The sequence below is a fragment of the Eretmochelys imbricata genome, chromosome 18 (assembly GCF_965152235.1).
Source record: "Eretmochelys imbricata isolate rEreImb1 chromosome 18, rEreImb1.hap1, whole genome shotgun sequence".
NCBI lineage: Eukaryota > Metazoa > Chordata > Testudines > Cheloniidae > Eretmochelys > Eretmochelys imbricata.
The window spans coordinates 12,922,123-12,945,930 of NC_135589.1; the positions used below are offsets into that span (position 1 = coordinate 12,922,123).

Sequence of the window (23,808 nt, forward strand, 5' to 3'; positions counted from 1 at the left end):
CATGTCACAGCATACAATTAAGGCTGCAAAGTGTAACTCTTACTGTGTGTGAGGAGTCACAAGTACTATTGCTAGTTTGTATATTTAATAGTTTGATTTATTAGCAACCCAGGAGTTTAGTTTCCTCCAAATACAAGGCAAGGAGAAGTCTCAGTCAGCAGAGCACCATAACCGAATGATTTCTGGTCCTCTTAACCCTTATGAGCAGACAGCCTTCTGGAGGCAAAAACTCAGGGAAGTCCCAGATTGCATAATTTTCCAGCATTCCTTCTTTGTCAGTTTAAGAACAGATGTGTCAAGAGACCACCCAATTCCTCCCCCTGTACTCCCTGCATTGGCCATAAATTTGACGCTTAGGGGGCATAAGTGGAATTTTAAAGAAGTAGACTCATAAAATAAAGAGATAGGGACAAATATGAGCAAGTAGCCTGATCCTCTCAACTTTGGGAGCAGAGGGCCCCCTTGGCAGATCCAGCTTTAGATCACAGAAAGGTGTGGGCAAATCTCTCTCAGACACACTACAATACAAAATAGGAGTATGTTTGTGTTAATCTAGCCTTGTCTGGATTTTTTTTTTTTTTTTTTTAATTTTTTTGAAGTGGGGGGCAAAGTCTGGCTCTGGTGCCCTCATTTCACAGGGAGGTAGGAATGAACCAGCCTTTCCTAGAGAAAAGCAGGCATTTATTTAACTTCAGACTGATGTAAGAGTTGACGCAACCCTAAACAGTTCTAACAAAATATATCAGACATGCCAAGTAAAATAACGGAGTTAGTTTAGTCCACTTACCTCTTCTCCATCTCCTGCTTCATATCAATGCCCTGTTTCTCCAAGAGTTCTCTCTGAGCAAATGTCCAGTCTACTGGTTCAGAGGGAGTTTCAGCGGATGGAGTCTTCTCCCTCTCTGCTCGTGCTTGCTCAGGGTGGTTGAATCGGAAAACGTGATTTTTACCCATGATGATACGATTTCCTAAAACAAAAAAAAAATTAACTCTTTAGCATAAGAACACCAGAACGAGTGAGAGATGAAGTTTAGTATCCAGTGAAGTTTACTCTAAGCTGTTTAGGTAACCTGAGGATCAGAAGACAGGATTTCCCAATGAGAATTTGGACAATATTTAAACATTTAGTAGTAGATGGCCAAATGGACAAAAGCAACACCCTACTCAGTGCAGAGGAGGTTAAACTGTACATCCCATTGCCTGCCCCAGAAAATGCTCACATAAGAAAACCTGTCTATAGAGCCAGATTTAAACCCCTACAGAAACGTACCACAAAATAAAGAATGTCTTGCTGATGGACTGACAGCTGCAACAAGTCAGCTAGTCAACTAATTTTTTAAAAGAGGTGCGGAAATCATGGGTAAAAGCCACCCTACAAACATTTCTGTTTTAGATAATCTAACCTCAACCACCTGAAGAATGGATGCTTTACATTTTTTAGTAGAGATCTGCCCAATACATTACTTAAGTTTCTGCTCAAGTCCTAATTCGTGGAACTTCTGGGGAGGCATTTACTACTTCATTCTCCATAGTGTAAGTAAGAGCCACAGTTAAGTGGTAAGGTAAGAATTGCATCTAAGTGCTACTGGAATCAGATGTACAGGAAACTTAAAACAAGTGCCTAATATAATTGATAAAATACTTCTGCTCTCTGCATGCAACATAAATGAACCTCCAGAGCAATCAAGACCATCACTGTGAACCTACTAGTAAAACAACTGCCTTCTAACGAGGTTAATGATTTTTAATCAATAGTTTTAGTGATGTAATTGTCAAGAAATAAGCACTGAAGAGATGTATAGAAAGCTATTTTTTAAGTTAGCTTGCAAGAAAACATGAGTAGCAGTTCCCCCTCTGCAGGACATGCCCAGCTTGCACCAATATTTTTTAAAAGAGTGGGATGATTGGGAGAGAGAGAGACTGGAAACCAACTTCCTTCCCCACATCCAGCATTTTGCTGAAGTTGATGCACTTAATTCCTTGCAAGCACCCACTTACAGTCGAGAATCCATTGCACTAGATTGCATTTCAGGACAAGAAGAACATATGCTCATGATTTAAAAGAAACTGAACTCTGGTGGTCTCAAGCTTACAATTTATGAAAGCCATTTTCCTTGGCCCCTGAGACATGAGGGACATGTGGAGATCTAACCAGGTTACTGAGTACACAGAGCTAAAAAAAGAAGGACACGCTGTTGTGCTCCTGCATGGGGTCACATCTTAGCTGTGCCAGAGAAGCTAGGGATTTTCCATCAGCAACTGGCAGTCTGCTCTCTCCAAAGGCAGTAGTTTTGGCTAAGTACATACTGAATGAATATCAGAGTAAGTAGGGAGAGAGACGCAAGCAGAGAGTGCCCTGTGTTGCAGCGAACATTTAAATCCAGCTTTCAGCTGCTACAATGTGAAGGGCCTGAGAAAATAAGAAAGGCAGGAACAGTCACTAATGGAGATATAAATGAGGTTAACTCCTATATGGTACCTCCACTACAAAAAAGAATACATCCCTTATCTTTAACAGCATCCAATTTTCCTCACTAGTCCCACAGGAAATATCCTCTATGGACAATTCCTGAGGAACAATCTGTCAAAAAAAATCAAACTTCTGAAGTCTCTTACCTGAGCGCAATTGCACAGGCTGCACAACCCTCTTGCCATTGACATAGGTTTCCGACCGTTCACAAGGCTCCAGAGTAACAATAACTAGAAGAAACAACAGTATTAATGCCACAGAACTCAGTTTATTTAGTGAGTGTTCCACAGTGAGAAAATGCAGAAAGCCCAGAGATCTTCCCATCCCCTGCCTACCAGCACATTAAATATAAGCAGACAATGCACTGCTCCCTACAGTGGGAGAGGTTATTCTTTGATATTACATCCTGGTTAGGAATGGATAGCAGCACATGACAAAGTGGTGATTCAGCCAGTATTTCTGACCACCCAGGTAGTACAGGTATCCATCTAACTCATTTGCTAGGGTTGTTTTGTTTTTTCTCCTCATTTTTTCATGGTGTAATAACTGTGCTGTCATACTGGATATTTGCACTGCCTAAACCTTGATCAGTCACACAGACGCCTTGTTATAAGGTTTAAATAATGAACTTAGTACATTTCACACATCAGCCCTTTGATTTCTTTGTAATGGATTTCAGCACTGTAATTATTGTAGGCAGATGTGACAGGCATTATGGGCCTGATCCTGAGACGTACTAAGCACACACTATTCCTACTGAAATAACTGGGAGTCACAGGGGCTCAGCATCTCATTATTAGATTATATCTGCCTCAGTAACACCACAGGCAGCTAGAGAGAACATTGGCTAAGACTCCAGAGTTGTAGCAAGTAAAAATTAAATACTTCTATAGCAATAACTAAATAACCCCTTATAAACACTAAATCCTCAATATCCAAGATAAGCAAGTATTATCCCTGTACTATAGGTGAGGGAACTAAAGCTGAGGGGTAAGTGATTTGTCTCAGGCCACTGAGGGATTCAGTTAAAGCCAGGATTAAAAAACTCAGGTGTTCCTGAACTCCCACTGTTATCCTCTGACTACCCCAATCATGGATTCATTTCCACTTTTCAAGAGGCAACCCGGACACCCAGAGCAGAACAAAAGGAAACACCATTTATAGCTTCATCCAAAGAAGAATTGTCTAAACTGTACTACTGATTCCATCTGGTCAGAGCACAAAGGATCAAGACTGGAGATAAATGGTAGCACTCCTGCTTTGGGCCAGCATCTGAGCCAAAGGATGCAGTACAAAAATGTAAAATCTTAGTACTGCATTATTATAGTTATAGCTTTATCTCCAATAACTAAGTCTCATCAAACCCACAGAAAAAATAACTTCACTGATCTGATGCACAAGGGCTATTCAAATCCCATCTAGCCTCTCAGCTCTTCTCCCCTCCACACTTCGAACACACATTTCGGACCACAGCTGCTAGTACACAGATCAGTTTTTTGAAAGACCCAAAAACTATCCAATGCTGAAGACCACTTTCATGGAGAAAATAGCGCTTACTCCTGCATTTATATGTAGGAATTGTAAGTGCCATCTCACCATCACCATTGTGGTTCCTTTCACTTCGGAAGAGACAGTGTTCCTCTTTAATGTGAGCCCCACTCAGCACAATGTCTTGTCGCCGCTCGGCATCTGCCTGTCCAACCCTGTACCCAATAGAAAGCATTTCAGTCACAACTCAAACATTGTCTACTTTATAGCCCATACAGCAGATACATTTCTCTGGCTATTGTGGGAATAAAATACTACAGACTATTATCCCTTACCTTTTAAGGGCTGAGAAAATGCATCCCTGTGCCAGCAGGATATTATGCTTAACGTTGGCTTTTGAATGGTTCACCAGATGATGCACACTTTTTTGGGGGTGGGGAGGGGCACTGTGCAGGGAAGAGGATCTATATAATGGCATACTTTAGTTCTGTATTACTCTCCATCTGTTGCAGGAGGACTGTGCCCACCTAGCAGCTGAACACTGCTCTGTGTTTTAGAGAAAGATCAACCCCTCCTTCTCCTCTTCCCCCAGCTCTCCTGCCAATACACTATGGAAAAAAATGCCTTCTGGACTCCAAATCCAGCAACTAAATTTAACCCTGCACACATGAACAAGGACTGATGTCAAGTGTGTGTCTACACTGCTATTCAAGAAAATAATATACCTGGGTTTGGATGATGTGCTTACAAAGGGGGAAAGTGGGAAAAACAAGAATGGAGAACTATTTTCAGTTTAACTTAAGGTGACACTAGAAATCTAACCAGCTTTACAGAGCTGAGCAGTTTTGAGTACTCCACTTACCCAAGTCCCCCAGCCATTTTATGCAGTTTTACTATAAATTACACTGTCCTATATTTTCAAAGCAGTTTCTCTTTCTTGTTGCTCTGTGAAAGACCCAGTGGAAAACATCTAGGGAAGCTGAGTGACAATACACTGTACTATTAAAGTATAAACTAAACAAAACATATTTCTCTACTCTGTAATTGATGGTAATCTTACGTGTTATTTGCAACAGCAGGTAAACCAGTTCAACAGAGAAAAGTAATTTAAACTGATGTGCCTTTAACAAGAAGTCTCTTAAGTGTAGTAGAGCCAAATCTCACCTAGTGATGCCATCTTTGATATAGTAAAGCAGACATTCTGACATGAGTGGATCTTCATTGAGGTTCACAAGATGAGGTGTCTGCAACAAAATACAGAACATGTTAATTGAGAGTGGAGTACCTTCAACGGCTCTGCCTGCTGTGGAGACTGTAAAGGAACCCAACCGCTTCATCACATACATCAGTGAAACTCCAGATTTATCCAAAAAACCCTGCATTTGTAAATGAAATGCAAACTTTTTCACACAGGCAGAGACCCATCTCAGGGCAGGGGACAAGTATCAGCCAGTAGAATCACAGCTCCAGTTGGCTGATGTTCTAGGTAAAGAATGCAGGGAAGAAAATATTTTATACTGAAGAATTATGGATTCCCTGTCTCAGTAAGTTTTGATAAAGGTGAGAGGAAGGGAAAGTTCAACAGCAGCATTCTTCCATATGCTTTGGTGTGAAAATCTAGACTGTTGTGGAACTTGGAGTTTTTTTTTTGTTTGTTTGTTTTTGTTTTAATATAAAGAACAGACCCTCCTTATACTCCATCTCCAGAGATTGTAAACCTGGAAAGGATATCTAAACTACTGACACTTCCTCATACAAGCAGCTAAGAATCTCTTCACCTACAGTGCTACTCAACTTAGTCTCTACAATTATTAAACCAACCTTCTTTGGTGAAAACACCCCACTGGAATCAGCAAACAAGTCACATGGCCTTGGTGTGAAAATCTGGCCAATGAGATAGCAGCAAATCACAGTTTAAAGAACACAAAAGAAGGGTAAGAAACAAGAGTCAACCACACAGCAAAGAATCAGATCAAAGGACAATGAAAATATTAACAAGCCAGTTTCTTTTAACCTACAACTATCAATAAGCAGATCTGTTTGGATCATTCCCTTAAGAATGTCTAGCTCCATCAGCCTGTAGTAACTCTAAAAGGAGTTTACTTGTTAGATGTGTAGTAGCATTCAATTCATGGAAGCTCAAAGGATATTTACATATGAGACAAGACAGCTGAGCTGGTGCATGTTGTCTGAGAGACAAAGCAATAACTTTCACCTAGAAATTAAAGTATACTATTTACATGGCACCCGTGCACTAGCAATGGGAACTAAAGCCCCTCCAATGTTTGCTCCCACATGTCAGCCCACGGGACAGGCCTTGTCAAATTAAAACTGCTCCCATTTGCCACCATTGAGAAAAGTATTCTGCAGCACAAACAAGGCCTTCATATTGTCCATGGTGAAGTGTGGACTGAGCACCGTGTCTGAAACGAATCATGTTTGGCTCACTCTTTGCACCAAATGGGATTACAGACTACAGATTCAGTCAAACCATTTTAGAGAAAAAAATCCTTTGATGTCTAAGAAAGTTAAAAAATGCTCAGGCAGCTATATCATCCAACCATAAACGGTCCCTGGGCTTCAAAATTTTGGGGAGTTAGCTGAACAAATATGGGAGGTCAGTTCAGTGCAGACAGTGACCTTCTTGAAGTCATGTAAGTACCCACGTACCAATTTACTAATTCACTTTGAATGGGGGTTATTTATGAAATGATAAATGGAAATAAAGGTGAAGGGTAATGACAGCACTTACTATTAAATAAATATTCATACACTGAAAAAGTTTTACTGCACTCAGAAATCCAGGATTTCTTTATGACAGAATAAATGATCGGAGTACACATTAGGGTGAAATCTGCATAGTCATGCAAAGAAAGAAATACAAAGTTGGCAGGATGTATTATTTTTGTTTTATAGTACCTTACATGTTAGAATTATTTGTATAAATTTTTCATAAAGGAGATACTCTTTTTGCTTCTGTTTTCTAGATTTTAGATCTGAACAATTCTAACCTATTGACACTTTCTGCTACAGGCAGCTAGAGAGCTCAGTTTAGAACTTCACAAAAATCTAAACTGATTAAAACAAACCTTCTTTGGCGAAAATGTCCCATTGGAATCAAACAAGTCCTGTGGCCTTGGTGTGAAAATCTAGCCAAGGCAAGGCACCATGCGGGTTAGAGAATAAAGTTAAGGAAAGTCAATAGGAGAGCAGAGAGGCTGAGCATCAACACAAAAAAAAAAACATACCAACCAGCAACAGATCAGAGAGGAGCAAGTGAGATAATTCGGGAATAGGTCTGTACAATTTATGAATTGTACGTGAGATTATGAAGAGAGACTGAGAGAGAGTGTGTGTGTGTGGGGCAAGCTGCAAACTCCATTTTGAATGTGCAGTCTTTTGCCCTCTCTATGGCTTGTTTGCCTTCATGTGGCAAATCTTCTAAATCGGGGTTCTCAATTATGGGGGGAGGTCACGAGCCATCAGCCCCAAACCATGCTTCGCCTCCAGTATTTATAATAGTGTTAAATATAAAAAAAAGTGTTTTTAATTTATGGGGGGGGGTCGCACTCAGAGGTTTGCTGTGTGAAAGGGGTCACCAATGCAACCATTTGAGAACCACTGTTCTAAATAGTTCTCGGGTTTGTGGGACTTTCCCCACAAATCCCTTTGTCCAACTTGAAGTAGCTCTAGTCCCACAATGCTGGCTGGACTCAGCTCCCTGCTCTAAGTGTCGCAATCTTGCCTCTGGCACATAACACTGCTCTGGGTTGGCCCAGCCGGCCTAAAGGGGCAGCTGCGGGGCCCAATTTGAATGAGTGCCACCCTGCCTGCCTGACTTCCTGGACCCAGATCGTTCTCCAAGGGCGCTTAAGGGAAGGGAGAGATAGAAAGTGAGGGATATCATGGCTTCAAATGTTTTTTGTTTTGTATGATCTGTATCTCCTGTGCTTTACATGACTAAGGATAAGAGCACAAAAGCATTAGACTGAGCAAAAAGCCTGCATGGGTATTGACTGCTTCACAACTACTGCATGCCACAAAGAATTTAAATGTAACCAGAAGTGTCATACCTTTATGGTGGAGTTCTGGGGGAGAGGGGAGTTTAAACACCACAGAATCTAAAGAGTCAGCACCGGGGGTTAGGTGGCTGGACACTGGGTTCCAACACTTGGCGGAGGTGCCAGATAGAAAGTCTGAGCCCTGAGATTGTGGCTAGAGACCCCAAAATTGGGGCAGTAGCTGGACTCGGTTCAGCCTCCAGTCCTCTATGCTTTGGATTCCCCTCCCAGCAGTCCTAGTGGATGTTCAGACTGAAGTGACTCCTCTCACCAGAAACCCATAATGGAATAGTCTAGCTCAGAAGGGAGCCTCTGTGGCCCAATGACAGAGTTAGAGGGGGCACAGATAAATAAAACAGAACTCTTCCTCATCCCAAAAAAGATAAAGATAACCAAAGACTACAAGAGAAGATATGCCACACACTGCATTACCGCTGCTCAGTGAGCAAAAGGAAGGCATTTAGAGTTGTAGAAGAGTTAGAAACTGCTTCTGTAATCTACTGAAAGAAGCCAAATCCTACATGAAGGCTCAGCTACTACAAATAGCATTAAGGGATTAACACCGTATGGACATTTAGAAAAAAGTGCCCCGCGGTTTAGACATGTGTATTTTGGTGCACTGCTTCAAACAGGCAGTCCTCGGACTTATGACACAATTGGTTCCTGAAAATTGTGTCGTGAGTCAAAGCGTCATAACTCGGAACCACAATCCACTCCATTGCGGGACCAAGCGTTGGAAAGTCAAAACCGATTGTCAGAAGTTGAATCAGGGTGTCAATTCAGAAACATCAAAAGTGCCATTTGTCGTAAGTCAAACATGGTAAAGTCGAGGACTGCCTGTACTAGTTTTTAATGAAAGTCAAACTGCCCTGTCACTGGGTAACCCTAAATCAGGGCACTTTGTAATCCAGAAAATTTGGCAATTTGAAAGATGTTTGGTACTGGTAAAATGGGCAATTCGACCATCCTGAAGTCCACTGTTTTTCTGCACAATAGATATGCCCATCAACATCCGTGCAAGCATTCCACGCCCAGTGTTCCTCATGGATCTAGAAAGATCTCCCCTGCTCCCACCCCTCCAGGGTTGACAGTATAGTTCAGTTTCCACAGCTCATTTCAAACAGTACCCTGCCACCAAGAGAACAAATTGTGGAGATGGTTATGTTTGTGATGTGGATACCTTTCCATTCAGGAACTAGACAGACAATTCATTTTATGTCGTTTGATTTGTAAAAGCTGATACAGATACTATGGAAGTACTCCAATACTACAGAGATGGGCACCAATACGAACGATTATAGATTCATACTAGTGACTCAGAAATAAAAAGCTTTATAAAACATTCTAATTTTCTATCTAGAGCGCTAATACTTCCGCAGCTACAGCTACCAATTACCACAGGAAGAACTATAAAAACTAATCTAAGTGGGTAGTAAGGAACAGGAGCAGAGGGAACTAGTAACAGATCAGTGGTTTAATGGGCTTATTTTCTCTAGTACATGTTTCCACAGGTAGAACTTGCTAACTTCTATTGAAGCAACTACACATCCCTAATAGCTTTCATAAACAAACCTGGTCAGCTGAAAATGCATCAAAAGAGTCATTAAACAGAGCTGATGGCCTCTCAGGGAAAATCTACATGGTGATACAATCCACAATGTGAGAGAAGAGAAAAAACTCAAGGAAATGTGTCATGAGAATCAAGAAACATTATGAACCTTAGATGCTTTGGTAGTAAGTTACAAAAGACAAACCAAAAACCATTTGTAAGTGAAATATGTTCATTTAAACACATCAGGAAAAACAACAGCTATCCTTTCAGCTAAATGCAAATCAATAAATCTCCCTCCTGGGCTTCTGTGCGAAGTCTTCAGAAGGGTCCTAGTTAACACAGCAACACGGGGTTCTCAGATTTATTATTTTATTATGCACTTAGGTAATGATGCCCAGGTCTCAATCTAAAAGCGAGGCTAAGGTTTGTTTTGAGGGGGTAGAAAGGTCTTGTTTCAGATCTTGTAACTAATAATTACTGTGTTTACTGCATGGATAACTCCTCCCACAGCTCCCTCTTCCCATGCAGAAGTTCAGGTGGCATTAGATTTATCACACTTCCATAGTTGTGCCTCTTTAGTTCCACTTAAATGTTAGTGAAAGGTGACTGATATGGACTAAAGGAACACTGCACCCTCCTACCCACCCCCATGCCTATAAATGCTCAGTGACGAATTAATGGAAGTTTTATAAAGAAAATGGAACCAGAACATCTTGGGATGTGATTTAATGGCAGCATTACTAAGCAACAGTTGTTGCAGGAAGTGGTATTGGCAAGCTAGTTAGTAGCACATCTGAGTCAATACTGAATCAGTGGTCTAGCACAGAGCAAGAGATACTGCTCTCAGAAGTGTTCTCTTTCTAAAGGAACATTAGATCTCTCAGCCGCTCTTGGACATTATAGTCTTACAGTACTTCTCATACTGCTCCAGTTTCTTTTCTAAATTGAGGCTAGCATGTATAATACATTCTGCCTACCCTAATAATCAGCAGAAGGCACTGTGGACATAATTCTTTACTTCGCCTCCTAAGAGCACTAACTCCTGTGTAGTGTTGCTGGTGTCAAGTGACAGTTTTCACTTCTTAGGTGAGTGTATTTCAGCAGTGCGGGAGGAAATCCCTGCATACAGAGTACTGAGGTCCTTCAAGACTGAAGAGTTGCAGAAATTTAAAGTAGTATAAATCATGAAAGGTAGCTTTTACCAACAACTGATGGTTATCCAAAAACTCTCTGTGAAAGGTATCCATGACTTGGAGGCCAAAGACCACCAGAGTGTCTCTGTAGCTTACAAAGAAACCAGCCTCCACATCAGGGGTGGGCAAACTACGGACCGTGGGCCACATCTGGCCCATCAAGCCATTTAATCTGGCCCTCAGCTCCTGCTCTATGTGACTTGGGGCTTGCCCCGCTCTGCGCGGCTCCCAGGAAGGAGCAGGCATGACCCCCCTCCAGCTGCTATATAGTACACGGAGGTATGGCCAGGTGGCTCTGCGCACTGCTCCTGCCTGCACCCCCAGCCAGAACGCTCTCACACACACACCCCCTGCCCTCTGAACCCATTGGTCCCAGCCCAGAGCACCCTCCTGCACTCCAAACCCCTCATCCCCAGCCCCACCCCAGAGCCCACACCCTCCAGCCGGAGCCCTCACATCCCTCCCCTGTACCTCAACCCTCTGCCCCAGCCCCGATCCCCCTGAACCTCTCGGTCCCAGTGTGGAGCTCCCTCCTGCACCCCAAACCTCTCACCCCCACCCCAACCCAACCTGGTGCCCCTTCCCACACCCTGAACTCCTCATTTCTGGCCCCATCCCAGAGCCTGCACCCTCAGCCAGAGCCCTCACCCCCTCCCGCATCCCTCCCAATTTCGTGGGCATTCATGGCCTGCCATACAGTTTCCATAACCCAACATGGCCCTCAGGCCAAAAAGTTGGCCCACTCCTGCTCTATGTGAATGGTGGTCCCACCTGGCTGACCAGCCTCTTCCAGAATTGACTCAACGTTATCATCAATATTCTGTACCTTTTTAGGGGAGAAGACTCCCAGTGTTCCTCCATCTTCCCGAATGGCAACTCCCATCTCGGCCAGCAAGGCTTCCCTACAAAGAGAGGAAAACAAGAAGTGATGGAGGTGCTTTGTAGCTCAACTGGTGCAAATCTGATCCAAATGAAAGTTTCAACTTACCAGTCATTGTTAGGGCCCTTCCAAATTCACGAGTCATGGACTGTGAAATCTGGTCTCCCCCATGAAATCTGGTCTTTTGTGTACTTTCACCCTACAGTATACACATTTCACGGGGGAGATCAGTGTTTCTCAAACTGGGGGTCCTGACCTACAAGTGGGTCGCAGGGGAGTTGGACAGGGGGTGGAGGAGAGAGAGGGAGAGAGAGATATCTCTCTATATATCTATATATCTGGGCCAGGCGCCCAGCTCTGAAGGCAGCGCGGCTGGACAGCAGCAGCAGCTGCAAGCAACAGCACAGAAGTAAGGGTGGCAATATCATACCCTGCCATCTTTACTTCTGCACTGCTGCTGGTAGCAGCTCTGCCTTCAGAGTTGGGCTCCCAGCCAGCAGCTGCTGCTCTCCAGCTGCCCAGCTTTGAAGGCAGCACTCCCACCAGCAACAGCGCAGAAGTAAGGATGGCAATACCACAGCGCCCCTACAATAACCTTGTAACCCACCACCACCACCACCACACCACCCTTTTGGGTCAGGACCTCTACAGTTACAACCATGAAATTTCAGACCTAAATATCTGAAATCATGAAATTTATTATTTTTTAAATCCTACGACTGTTAAATTGATCAAAATGGACTGTGAATTTGGTAGGGCTCTAGTCATTGTATAATGTACTGTGCTACCAACAAGTCCGCATCCTGACTGGCCACCAGCCAAGGGTGGTATCTTACATATGCAACAGGATTAACTCCTATCTTTTAGCTCCATAACACAGAGGGCTGCAGAACTGAAGAAGCAGAACTTATGTAGGTCTGACGCTTCAGTTTAGGGCAGGCAAGGATACATCACAAGAGTGAGCAGCTTTTACAATATTTATTCCACAAATCTGCCTATCCCTCCGGAAAAAGCTAAGATCTGTTCTAAATGGCAACATTTATTCATGGTAAACAAGTATGTAAGCTAGACAAGTTACAAAAGCTTGAGTTTATTTTTCTGGTTCATTCTATAACTAGTCTACTCCCTCCACTAGATTAAATCACCCTAAAAATTCAAAGACAGTTAAGATGCTAATGACCAATCCTCTTTTCTGTGCCGTCCTGGATTGAAACCCCAGAAGGCTGATGCAGCAACTCTAGCTGCTGCTTCAGTCCCACCCTTACCCAACAGGAGTATCTTCTATGACAATTCTAAGCAGTGTCCTTGAAGTATGGTATTGAAATACTGCTTCTGTCCATATTACCCACTCACCTGCCATAGTGGAATACAAAGAGCAGATGGCATGCCACCAAGAAGTGTGCTAGCTGATTCAATACTCTGGTTTTCTAGGGCAAGTTCAGCTTGACTATACTCTCTTCTTCTTCCCTCCTTCCCCTCCCTCACCCCCGAAGACATCCACAGCATTTCTTGCTCCTGACCTCTCCATCCTAATGGCCTCAGTCTTCCGCAGCTTCTCCTCCCATGTCTCATTCAGCTCTGCAATGATCTTCTCTGATTCCTGTGTAAAACCCCAGTACAGAATTAACAGACTGAAGGGGGATGATATGAAGCCCCCTGATTTAACACCACATCTCAAAAAAACAGGGCTAAACAAGTATTTCAGACCTAAATGTGATCTGAATTATTAGGATCCAGCAGCAAATGCTCAAGTGCTAATTTTAAGCCTCATTATCAATGCAAAGTTATTAAACAAAGTATCTCTGGGCAACCCAGACTCCTCCTACAATACCCATTTTTGCAAGAACCTACAATAACTAAGAACCTCTACATTTGAAGTCTATTGTTATTCCCAAAGATCAATACATTTGTACTGGCCAGGGCCTGACCAGCCTAGTGATTAGCTACAAAAAACCCTACAAACAGCTCCAATTCTAAGACACTGGGCTATAAGCGTGCAGAAGATTATATGGTCAAGACATAATGGGTGCTGTTTAAGTCTCCAGGAAAGGAATCTTGCTAGACAAAGCAAGAACAGCTCCTGTCTGCTGAGAATTTTTTGCCTGTAGCAGTCTCGATATCATAATAGCTAGTAAGTCTCGGATTTTAGTATCTCGTCCTATAAATTAGTTTGTAATGCATTCTGGAGCCTTCTGGATGAAAATTGTTATATAAATGGGTGTCATAACATTTGTCATTTGTTCTTGCATATTCCTAGAGCTATATGTATAGAACTTGAGTGCCGAAGACAATACACAACAGGGTGTGGTTAAGGATGCCACATACCCAAAAATCAGCTTCATCATAATGGACAAGGTGACAAGTCAAATGCCTTCAGCATATGATACATATCAGGCTGTGTGGTTTGTACTTGCTGCACTTAGGAAGGGGCTATTTTTACCAGTTTCACCTTGGAATCTGCTCTGCATTCTCAGCCAGTCAGATTGACATACTAGTCCAAGCTATTCCATAATAAACTTCAGCCCTTAACCTACACTTCCTCAGCAAAGCTACATTCAAGGACAAATGTGCAAATAAGCAAAGAGCATATTTCAAATGTATTGTGAAAAGCTGGCTGCAAAAGGCTGTGGCCAACTGTTTACCAAAAGTAGCCTTTTGTGGGCTTGCACCAACCACATTGCTGTGCAACAGGCTGAACGACTGATGGTGGTGGAGGTGATGAGAAAATTAGGAAGCTTATTAGCCTCCCCTTTCCTATTTTTTAATCACCCTCCATGCTCCTCTAGCAACGTAATCCTTCAGGAATGCAGCTCCCTCTCTCCCTGCATGCGTGCACACACACGCACGCACACGCTCATTATGGAAATATTAGAGAACACATCTGAAAGCTACAGCATAGAAGACTGAAAATTTATCTAAAAGCAGGATTAAAAATGAACAGGTCTGCCCCAGAGGAATTCTCTCCATTCATAAAAGAAAAAGCAGAGTTAAAGCATTTATGCTTCAGTGGACTGCACTGCTGCATTAGGGACACACAGGAATGAATGCAAAAAGTCATACAGAGACTCTTCTCCCCTGAATAAAGCTGGAGGAAGGGAAAAATCTCTCTCAATTCAGCCTCAAGTTGTATTAAAAGAACACATTTTAAATCATAAAACCTCTTCAAGGACTCTGAGCCCTTGTACAGGGACAAATATTCAGATCAAAAGCTTATCATAATATATGCAGGCCAACATTAAAGTGATCCTTGGCTACTGTCACCATTAAAGCCAAGTACAGGCAACATAACCCTCATACCATAGACACTCCCTATGAGGGAGACATTGCAATTAAAACTGAATTCCCTCAGCCCCATAAATTATCACTTCCTAAATCACCTTCCAGACTTCATTCCATTTTTGACACCCCACGCCCCCAAAATGGGCATCCATTTCAAGGAATTCTGAGGGCCTGCTGTCCTTAGTCCAGCCCTTCTACCAAAATCAATGGGCTAGCGCTCTCAGAGAAAGTTTGGGATAAGAGCTCCAGCAGCACTGGGCAATAGGTTGTCAAGTCTCCAAGAATTTTAGTAAATGAGGCTGTGAGCATCAAGCTGAATGGGGGCTCAATTCTCTCTCACTCTGGTACTGAGGACTGAGCAGGATATTAGTAGCTCCCCATCCCCACAATAATCGGTATGATTCAGTGTGGCATTTACTACCACTGTAAGAGGGTTTCATCACCATCTTACAAACCTGAAGCTGTCAGCATTTTTTCCCAAGAAGCTTTTCACAGGGGCCTTTCAATAGCTACAGCATTTACAAAGCTTTAGCACAAGAGACCATTTCTTTTCTCTAGACAGAGATAAAGGGGAATGTTTCTTCCCCTCTCCACTCCATCCAATGTTTTGAATTGAGAAAGTTATTTCTCTACTCTCTGAAGCAGCTTAAGACTAAAGAATAATGTATGACAATGGAGCAAAGTGGAAGACATCAAAAATCTCACCCAAACAGGGAAATCACATCTCTGTAAGAAAATCCCCAACTCATTTTACAGGCACACCTCCCCCCTCCCCATTTATTCTTTCTTCCAGAAAAGCTAGTCTGCCCAAATCCCACAGGGAAGCAAAAATAAAAGGTATCCACAAGTTTAATTCTGTTTCCATTTGTTTTTGGCTCTAAAACCCCTCAATACTTGTAGTTATTAAGTTGTCAAATTGTGTTGCCCTTCCCATTGGTGTTTTACAAGGAGAAGTTGCCTTGAATATTGATGGGAAAGGAAAAAGACTTTTCCCTGGCAGCCTCACTCAGATTTCAAACCACCTTATGAGTGTTGTTTTTTTTTAATCTGGTGTATAGACGTCATTCAGTGACTGGGTGTCAAGGGACTGCAGAGACAGCGCCATTATCTCCATGGCAACAGCAGGTTTCTATTGGAAGGAGGATGTGCATGTATTCCAGCCCATCCAAACCCCCTCCCACCAGGCAGTGTCTCATGGAAAAGACATGAGAATGCAGCACTCACATTCAACATAGCCAGCTTCCCCCACTCACCCACCCATGAGGGCTTGGAGCTTTGGTAAAAATGAAAGAAACCCTTCACTGTAATGCACTTTTGATGCTGTTCAATTCACACACATTTAGGACAAGGCTTCTATTGTCTGGATAAGGCAAGCTATTCTGTGTGCTTCACATTTTAATCTGTGGGGGTAGGGTGAAGACAACAGTGACAGGGTTATGCTGTTCTTTTTTTAGTTTGGGTACATTTAGGTTTTTTTAAAAGCTCATTGCATTGGCCGGTTCAGGGAGATGCTGAACAGGTCTCCCAAAACTCCCCTTGGCTACTCTGCTATTCAGTCCTCTGCTGTTACCACATAAGATTGTCAGCAAGTGTGCACTTGGATTATACAGTTTGTTCTTGCCAAGTTTATTTCATTGTGGCTAAAGGCAAAATCAAGCCCAGATCTTCATGAATGAAAAGCTGATACATGAACCCACTCCCCAACTTGTTCAACCCAGCTGCACTTTCTGGGGTGCAAGGTCAGAAATAGAAAGGCACAGGTTATGTTTTCGTAGGAAGACAGCTTCCCAGGCAGCTAAAATTACATTCTGCTCAGTCAGCAATTGTACATACCTTCAAACGTTCAATGGCTTCCTCTCCTCCAGGTGTAGACATGATCCTCTCCTGTATACTGGACACAGATGTTAAGCCCACCTGACTACTGAGAGAGCAGGAAGATGGAGATGCACTGAGGGACCCCATGGAGGCTGTGGAAAAATTGCCAGGGCGTTGATTCTCGGAGGCTAGCAAGTACCTATGTTTATTGTTCTGAAAATCTTTCAGATCTGGGAGACAGACAGAAGGGAAGGCAGAAAGGAAGAGACAAGGAGCAGAGAAAAGGGAAAAAGGAAGACAGGAAGGAAACACTAGTGTAAGAGGAAAGCATTTAAGCTGCAACACAGACAAGATTAATAGTTTTAGATGGCAGTTCTGAAACAAATCCTTTAAAACAAATATCCCTGAGATATAAAAAGTTCCTTTCAGTCCTTGAGAACTGTAAACAAGAACTCGAGTGTAAACTAATGTTACCAGTAAACTCCTGCCAAAACAAAGTCAAACAGTCAACAAGACACTGTAAACCAGAAGGATCCCCCTGATCTAGGTAACAGCTGTTCCCTGCCCTATTCCTATGATACCTTCAGCCTTCTAACAACAACTGGGCATTGTCACAGTGATGAGCAATGTGGGGCTGAAGGCTGGGAACAGAGATGGCCAGTTATCAGGAAGTGTACTACTGGGCCAAAAAGTCTAAGCCGCTAAATTCAATCAAATTCATACCTAAGGAATCTGAAAGGAAAACAGTAATAAAAATCATGATTTGCTGAATCAGTCTCCAAAACGTAATATTCCTGCTGAGATGCTACACAGAGCACAAGAGTAACTATAACTGCCTGTAGGTCAAGATCCCTAATGACAGGGTGCTATAACCACCTATCCAGTCCTTGACAGGGTGAGTGATAGGAGCATGGGCTCATGTTTATACCATCACGTGTCATAACCTGTTGTGGAAAAAAGAATCCACAATATAGAATAGGTTACCCTTTTGCTCAGATACCTGTGCAAATGGCTTGAAGAGGTGGCACTTTTAAATCTCTTGATCAGGACTTAGAATGAACACAGGGAAGCATTTCAAGAGATGCCTGAAGTTTGAGGCAGCTCCTATAGTCTAAATACTGAAAAACCAGGAGGCCTGAAGATGTCTATGAAAGTGGAAAATACAGGTCATTTGTGTACTTTTCCTTCCATTAAAAGTTATCCAGAGACCTTCTACTCTGATCTGAATCCACTCCAAATACAGCTCACAAAAACCTTCACTCATGTGTCAAAAACTGCTAACATGCAGATGTTAGACTATTAAGTAGCTCAGGCCTCACTGAGCCCCCTCACTCCTTCTCTCTTCCCACCCAGAACAATCCTGCCGACGTAAACCTTCTGTCCTATTTCACACCAATTTAGCCTGTAGTTAGTAGTTGCTTCAACTCAGTTTGAAAACCGCCATCTGCAGATATAGGAAGCGGAAAAATACAGAAGAGGGAGAGCCGCCAGGTAGAGGCAAGCAGGTAGGACAGAGCAGGAAGGATTGGGTCTTGAAAGGCCAGTGGGCACATGCACTCCCAAGGGACAAAGGAGGTAGCATTTGCAATCACTTTGGCTGTTGCAGAGTCCATACAGAACCTATCCCTCAACATCATGCACATTTTTCTGGGTGATGCTGCAGCTGCTCACGGAGATGACAGATTTTTAGGCAACAAGCTTTAAGCAGCACCAAAAAAGGAAGGCCAGGCTGAGTCTTTACACCACCAGTATCTGAGTTCAGGAAATTTCAGACAGATCTCTTCCATTCAGTATTGTTTTGGGGTGAGCAAGGGCTTTTGAAAAGGGCATAGGCAAAGTCCAAAACAAAAAGTCTGCTTGAGACTTGACTCCCCCATTCACAGAAGCAAGACATTTCTCTGAAGGTGGATTATAAAGGAAGTACATTCCCTTTCATAGAAATAGTTGGTGAGCTCAGAAAGAAAAGTGCTGTTTTACTGAATGTTATTCTCTGAGCCTACTACCTAATCTTTATCAGTTTCCTCACATTAAGATTCCTTCCTCCAGAGGAAAACAAATCTCTGTTCTAGACAGCAGCTATACTGATACCAAAGACAAATAAGAGTTCAAACAAAGAGATTGCTATCAGCACAAAGCACCCAACACCACACATGTGCAGAGGCTATCAAAGAAACATTCCCTCGGAGGAAATTGTTATGGTTTCATTTTACTTTAGTTTAAATAATCAATTCTCAAATATAAAATATTAAAACACATTCTGGGTAAGAAAATATGTCCAGGGGGAAGGGAACCGGTTTAACTTATGAACTTGAAAAAAATATTCTAAAAGTTCAAATCAGAACCATTATTTGTAACAAAAAAAATAGGTTGAAGTATTTCCATCCTCAGTCTCCCCAAAACAAGGAAGCAATAGACATATTAAAGAGTGGTTTCAACTTTGTGCTTTTACCAAAGGATGGCTCAGTAAGGAAGATGGAGATTGATTTCATTTTCAGGAAATCTTAGATTCTGCAATAACTGCTCTGTCTGGGATTTCCCTGTGAGGAATGCTGGCATGCAAAGCTCAGTTAAAAGCTGGCCCAGCAGAAGCAGATTAGCAAGTAGAGCTATAGAACCACACAATACACACATTTGCCTCCACTTCCAGAGTAATCATCTCCCATTGGATCAACTGAAGGGAAGCAAGAGGGAAATACAAGAAGGATCAAACTTCAGGATCAACAGTGACACAGGAAGGGAAGAGAATACTTGGCATTTGAAAAAACAAACAGTTTTCAATTTCACATCAAAATTTTTGTTTTGATTTTTTCCAATCCAGTAGAAAGTTCTGTTTTTGAACCTAAAACAAAGACTGCATCAAATGTGAACACTTCTGAATTTGAGCTGAGTTTTTTTCCTTAATCCATTCTCTTGAACAAATAACGACAGAAGATACATACAAGTTACACACTTCGCATTGCCTGTGATTAAATCAGGGTCTTCCCTTCACAGGAAAATAAGCACCGAAAGTCAGATAAACAAATGCAACATTCACTCTTTAAATATATTTTCATAGAGATTTTTCTACTATGAACTGAAGGAAAACCAGTTTGCCAGAAAAATTAACACTCATCTTAACGGCAGCTCCTGTAAAAGGAATTAAATCACAGCCCAAATTCTCAAAGAATTCAGCATGGAAGATTTTAACTTGTTTTCTGTGTTGGAGGTGAAGGTCAGAAAAACAGCTGCTACTCTGAAACCTGTCTTTTGTCTTAGTATCCTGAGACGTGGTATTAGCATTGGCAAAGCTAGGGAAATGACAGCACATAACGTGCAAGCTCCCACTATACAGGTCTTCCAATATTCCTCAAAATTTTGCCCTTCAAGAAGCTATTATTCCAATTGCAGAGCAAATTATGTGGTGGTTGTGCCATTTGGGCAATTGTCTTACAGCGGTTAACTATCATCCTCCTTGGGACTAAACAGTATCTGAACTAAAGGTAACAAGACGGGAGTTATTCTTAAAAAAAGGGATAGGGAAGAGGTTCTCAAACTGGAGGTTGCAAGGTTATTACATAGGGGGCGGGAGGGGTCACGAGCTGCCACCCTCCACCCCAACGCTTTGCCTCCAGCATTTATAATGGTATTAAATATGTTAAAAAGTGTTTTTAATGTATGGGGGGGGGGGTCACACTCAGAGGCTTGCTGTGTGAAAGGGGTCACCAATACAAAAATCTGAGAACCCCTGGTTTCTGTCCCCCTTATGAAGTTTTTTCCCTTTGTCACAGCTACCATCCTTTTCACAGAGAATGGGCCAACGTCTTTCAGAGCCCACCCAAGGCTGCTCCTTAATCAGGAAGGGTCATCACCACTGATTAGTGCAAAAGGGATTTCACAACCCCATCTCTTCAGCATCCTCAAGCTTTTCTTTGCAAGCAAGAGATAGAGGAGCAGAGTTTGAATCTGATGTAGCAGTAACATAAAAAGGTACTAGGACTTGTTATTTACAGAAGGGGATAGAGATGACTCACCAAAGCAAAGTGAAAAATTAAATTAAATTGTGAAGTACTGAAATTTAATGGCTACACCCTCTTCCCACACAAGCCCAGCTTTCTCCAGCTCCAGGGCCTTGGTAATTTATTTCCTGCAGCAGAGCACAGCCCCATGATGGAAAGGCCTGGACTGCTTAATCCACTTACTATCAATAATATCTCCTAGCCCTTGGGCACGCAGGAGATCCTTGAGCCTCGTCACCTCCTCCTTCAGCTCACGCACCAGCTTGGCATTGGGGTCCTCGTTGATAACAGCATTGCATTTGATCTGCTTTGCACGATCTGCATATCTGGAAGCAGCCAAAAGACATACGTGTTTGGTTTTACATGGGACATATGCATCACTCTCTACAGTCCTATACAAGGCCCTGCCTTTTTTTCAGGCTCCAACAATATACTGAATCAAGCAGCTCTACCTCAGAAGTGTGTAGAGTAAGGAGCAGGGGCCACACTGAAAGATTTTAAGCTCCAGCTACTCCTTAAAACTTCAGTGGAGTCTAGGTACTCAAATATTTTTGAAAAAAATCAGGCCTAGGACTTACCAGTGAAGCCATTTTAAACTGGGTTCTCTTCATGCATAAGATTATTTCTCTTTTGCACCATTAGACAGAAATTTCATCCTCATCTATAAGTACAGATAACTTGGAACTGGTCAAACTGAACTTACCTGATTAAGTGAAGCAACTACACCCTCTGCCACAGGATTGGGGTTCACTTTAGAATGATGGATTTTACAGTACACAGTGTAGTCCCCTGGAATGCTCTCAGTTTTGCCTAACGCATATTTCACAATAGGAAGGATGTGCACCTAGATACCTTAGCTGAAAGCCAAACATTTCCACTCCAGATGAGAGGCTAAAGTACCTTAAAGTGCTCAACGTTTCATCATAGTTGATATCTGCCGGACTCAGAGCAGCAACCATGGCAGTTCTGGAGTTTCCACCTATAATGCACAAGCAAGGTCCTAAATGAAGCTGCACTGGCACCTTGTAATAAGTATATTCTTGAGTGTCAGTATTTCTCAGCCTAAACAATATCCATATTACAGAGTGTTCAACAAAATTACACAAAGCAGTAATTACACAAAGAGTAAACCCAGGGTAAATGAAACAGCTGTAACAACAACAGTATGACTTAAAAACAGATACTTCCATATTTAATACCAATATCATACAATGGATTGAGGCAGAAAATGGCTATGAAACACATAAAAATGGAGGGAAAAATTCCCCATGAATATTGGCATAGTCAGAATAGTCATACCTAGATTTTCCCGAAGTAGCCACGTTAGCACAGAATCCCTGTATGGAATAAAGTCTGTCTTCTTCTTTTTTTTACTCTACAAAAAAGACGACACACTTATTACTGAGTAGTAGTATCTGGAAAATGAAAAACTGAGTTTAGGCAAAAGGTAGAAATCATAATTGAACAGATCTCTTAGATGCTTTAATCTTTCAAGGAGATGGAAAAGTATATGCAGTTTATTGTAGAAAGTTGAATGCAATGAGAACAAGGTTGGAAGAAGAAGTGGAACTTAATCTGTCGCAGGCTGCAAATTGCTGATTAGACTAAGAATCTGGGGTGATCATGTCAATGTCTGGCAGCAGTTGAAGGGGGCTGCTATGCACACAAGAGAATCAGAGCACACATCAGAAGAGAAAATTATTAAGATGCTGGACAACAGGGCTGGTAAAGCCATATATCAGATTCCATACACAATATTACAGGAGGGATACCGTATTGACCTTTGCAAAAAGGTATATAAACAGACTAAGAAGATGATAAAGGAACTTTAGGGTCAGAGAAAGGAGAGGTTGGGGAAATGTAATTAGAAGAGTAGCTCAAGAGGGAAAATGAGAAATGAAAGAGCTATAAACTCTAAAGGGATAGAAGACAGAGGATGCTACATAGGGTGACCAGATGTCCCAATGTTATCAGGACCATCCAGATGTTAGGGGCTTTGCCTTATATACACAAGTACACCTCCACCCCCCATACCACCCCCAAAAAAAGAGAGTGTCTTGATTTTTCACATTTGCTATCTGGTCATCCTAACGCTATGAGCCAAACAAAGGACTAGAAAATTGAACACTACCAACAGCATCATCGTAAACTGAACCACACACAACTGTAAATGTAGTTGCTCCATTTCCTTACTTTTGATATTTCTGCCCAACTACTTTACTTCCTCTGATTTTTATTTGAGCATAAGCTTTCGTGAGCTACAGCTCTTTTCATCAGATGCATGCAGTGGAAAATACAGTGGGGAGATTTTATATACACAGAGAACATGAAACAATGGGTGTTACCATACACACTGTAACTAGAGTGATCAGGTATTGGTGCCACAAGTACTCCTTTTCTTTTTGCGGATACAGATTAACATGGCTGCTACTCTGAAACCTGTCAAGTAAGGTGAGCTATTACCAGCAGGAGAGGGGAAAAAAACCTTTTGTAGTGATAATCAAGGTGGGCCATTTCTAGCAGTTGACAAGAGCATCTGAGGAACAGTGGGGGGGAAAACAAACATGGGGAAATAGTTTTACTTTGTGTAATGACACATCCACTCCCAGTCTTTATTCAAACCTAAATAAACGGTGTTCAGTTTGCAAATTAATTTCAATTCAGCAGTCTCTTGTTAGAGTCTGTTTTCGAAAGTTTTTTGTTGAAGAATTGCCACTTGTAGGTCTGTAATCGAGTGACCAAAGAGATTGAAGTGTTCTCTGACTGGTTTTTGAATGTTATAATTCTGATGGACACAAATCAGATGTCAAGAATATATCTGTGTATATAAAATCTCCCCACTGTATTTTCCACTGCATGCTTCCGATGAAGTGAGCTGTAGCTCACAAAAGCTTATGCTCAAATATATTTGTTAGTCTCTAAGGTGCCACAAGTACTCCTTTTCTTTTGGTGGATACAGACTAACACGGCTGCTACTCTGAAATCTCTCTGGTTTTGTTATTTCCTTCATTCATAAATTGCAATATAAGTGCTTTGGCTGCATTATCCATCCTCCACCAGAGACAGAGCAGGCCA

The 23,808-nt window shown here is 42.1% G+C and overlaps 1 protein-coding gene across 1 annotated transcript in view; it reads right to left on the reverse strand.

Moving 5' to 3' along the window:
* The window catches only part of KIF1B (kinesin family member 1B), a 147,900-nt gene that overhangs the window by 68,799 nt on the left and 55,293 nt on the right, over positions 1-23,808 (reverse strand). The window contains exons 10-19 of the mRNA XM_077837050.1: positions 22,033-22,108; positions 21,634-21,712; positions 20,917-21,059; positions 16,757-16,890; positions 13,165-13,244; positions 11,591-11,666; positions 5,123-5,202; positions 4,067-4,173; positions 2,617-2,700; positions 788-968 (exon numbers count right to left, since the gene is read on the reverse strand). Of these exons, the coding sequence (XP_077693176.1) occupies positions 788-968; positions 2,617-2,700; positions 4,067-4,173; positions 5,123-5,202; positions 11,591-11,666; positions 13,165-13,244; positions 16,757-16,890; positions 20,917-21,059; positions 21,634-21,712; positions 22,033-22,108 (1,040 nt within the window). The remainder of the gene's footprint in view (positions 1-787; positions 969-2,616; positions 2,701-4,066; positions 4,174-5,122; positions 5,203-11,590; positions 11,667-13,164; positions 13,245-16,756; positions 16,891-20,916; positions 21,060-21,633; positions 21,713-22,032; positions 22,109-23,808) is intronic.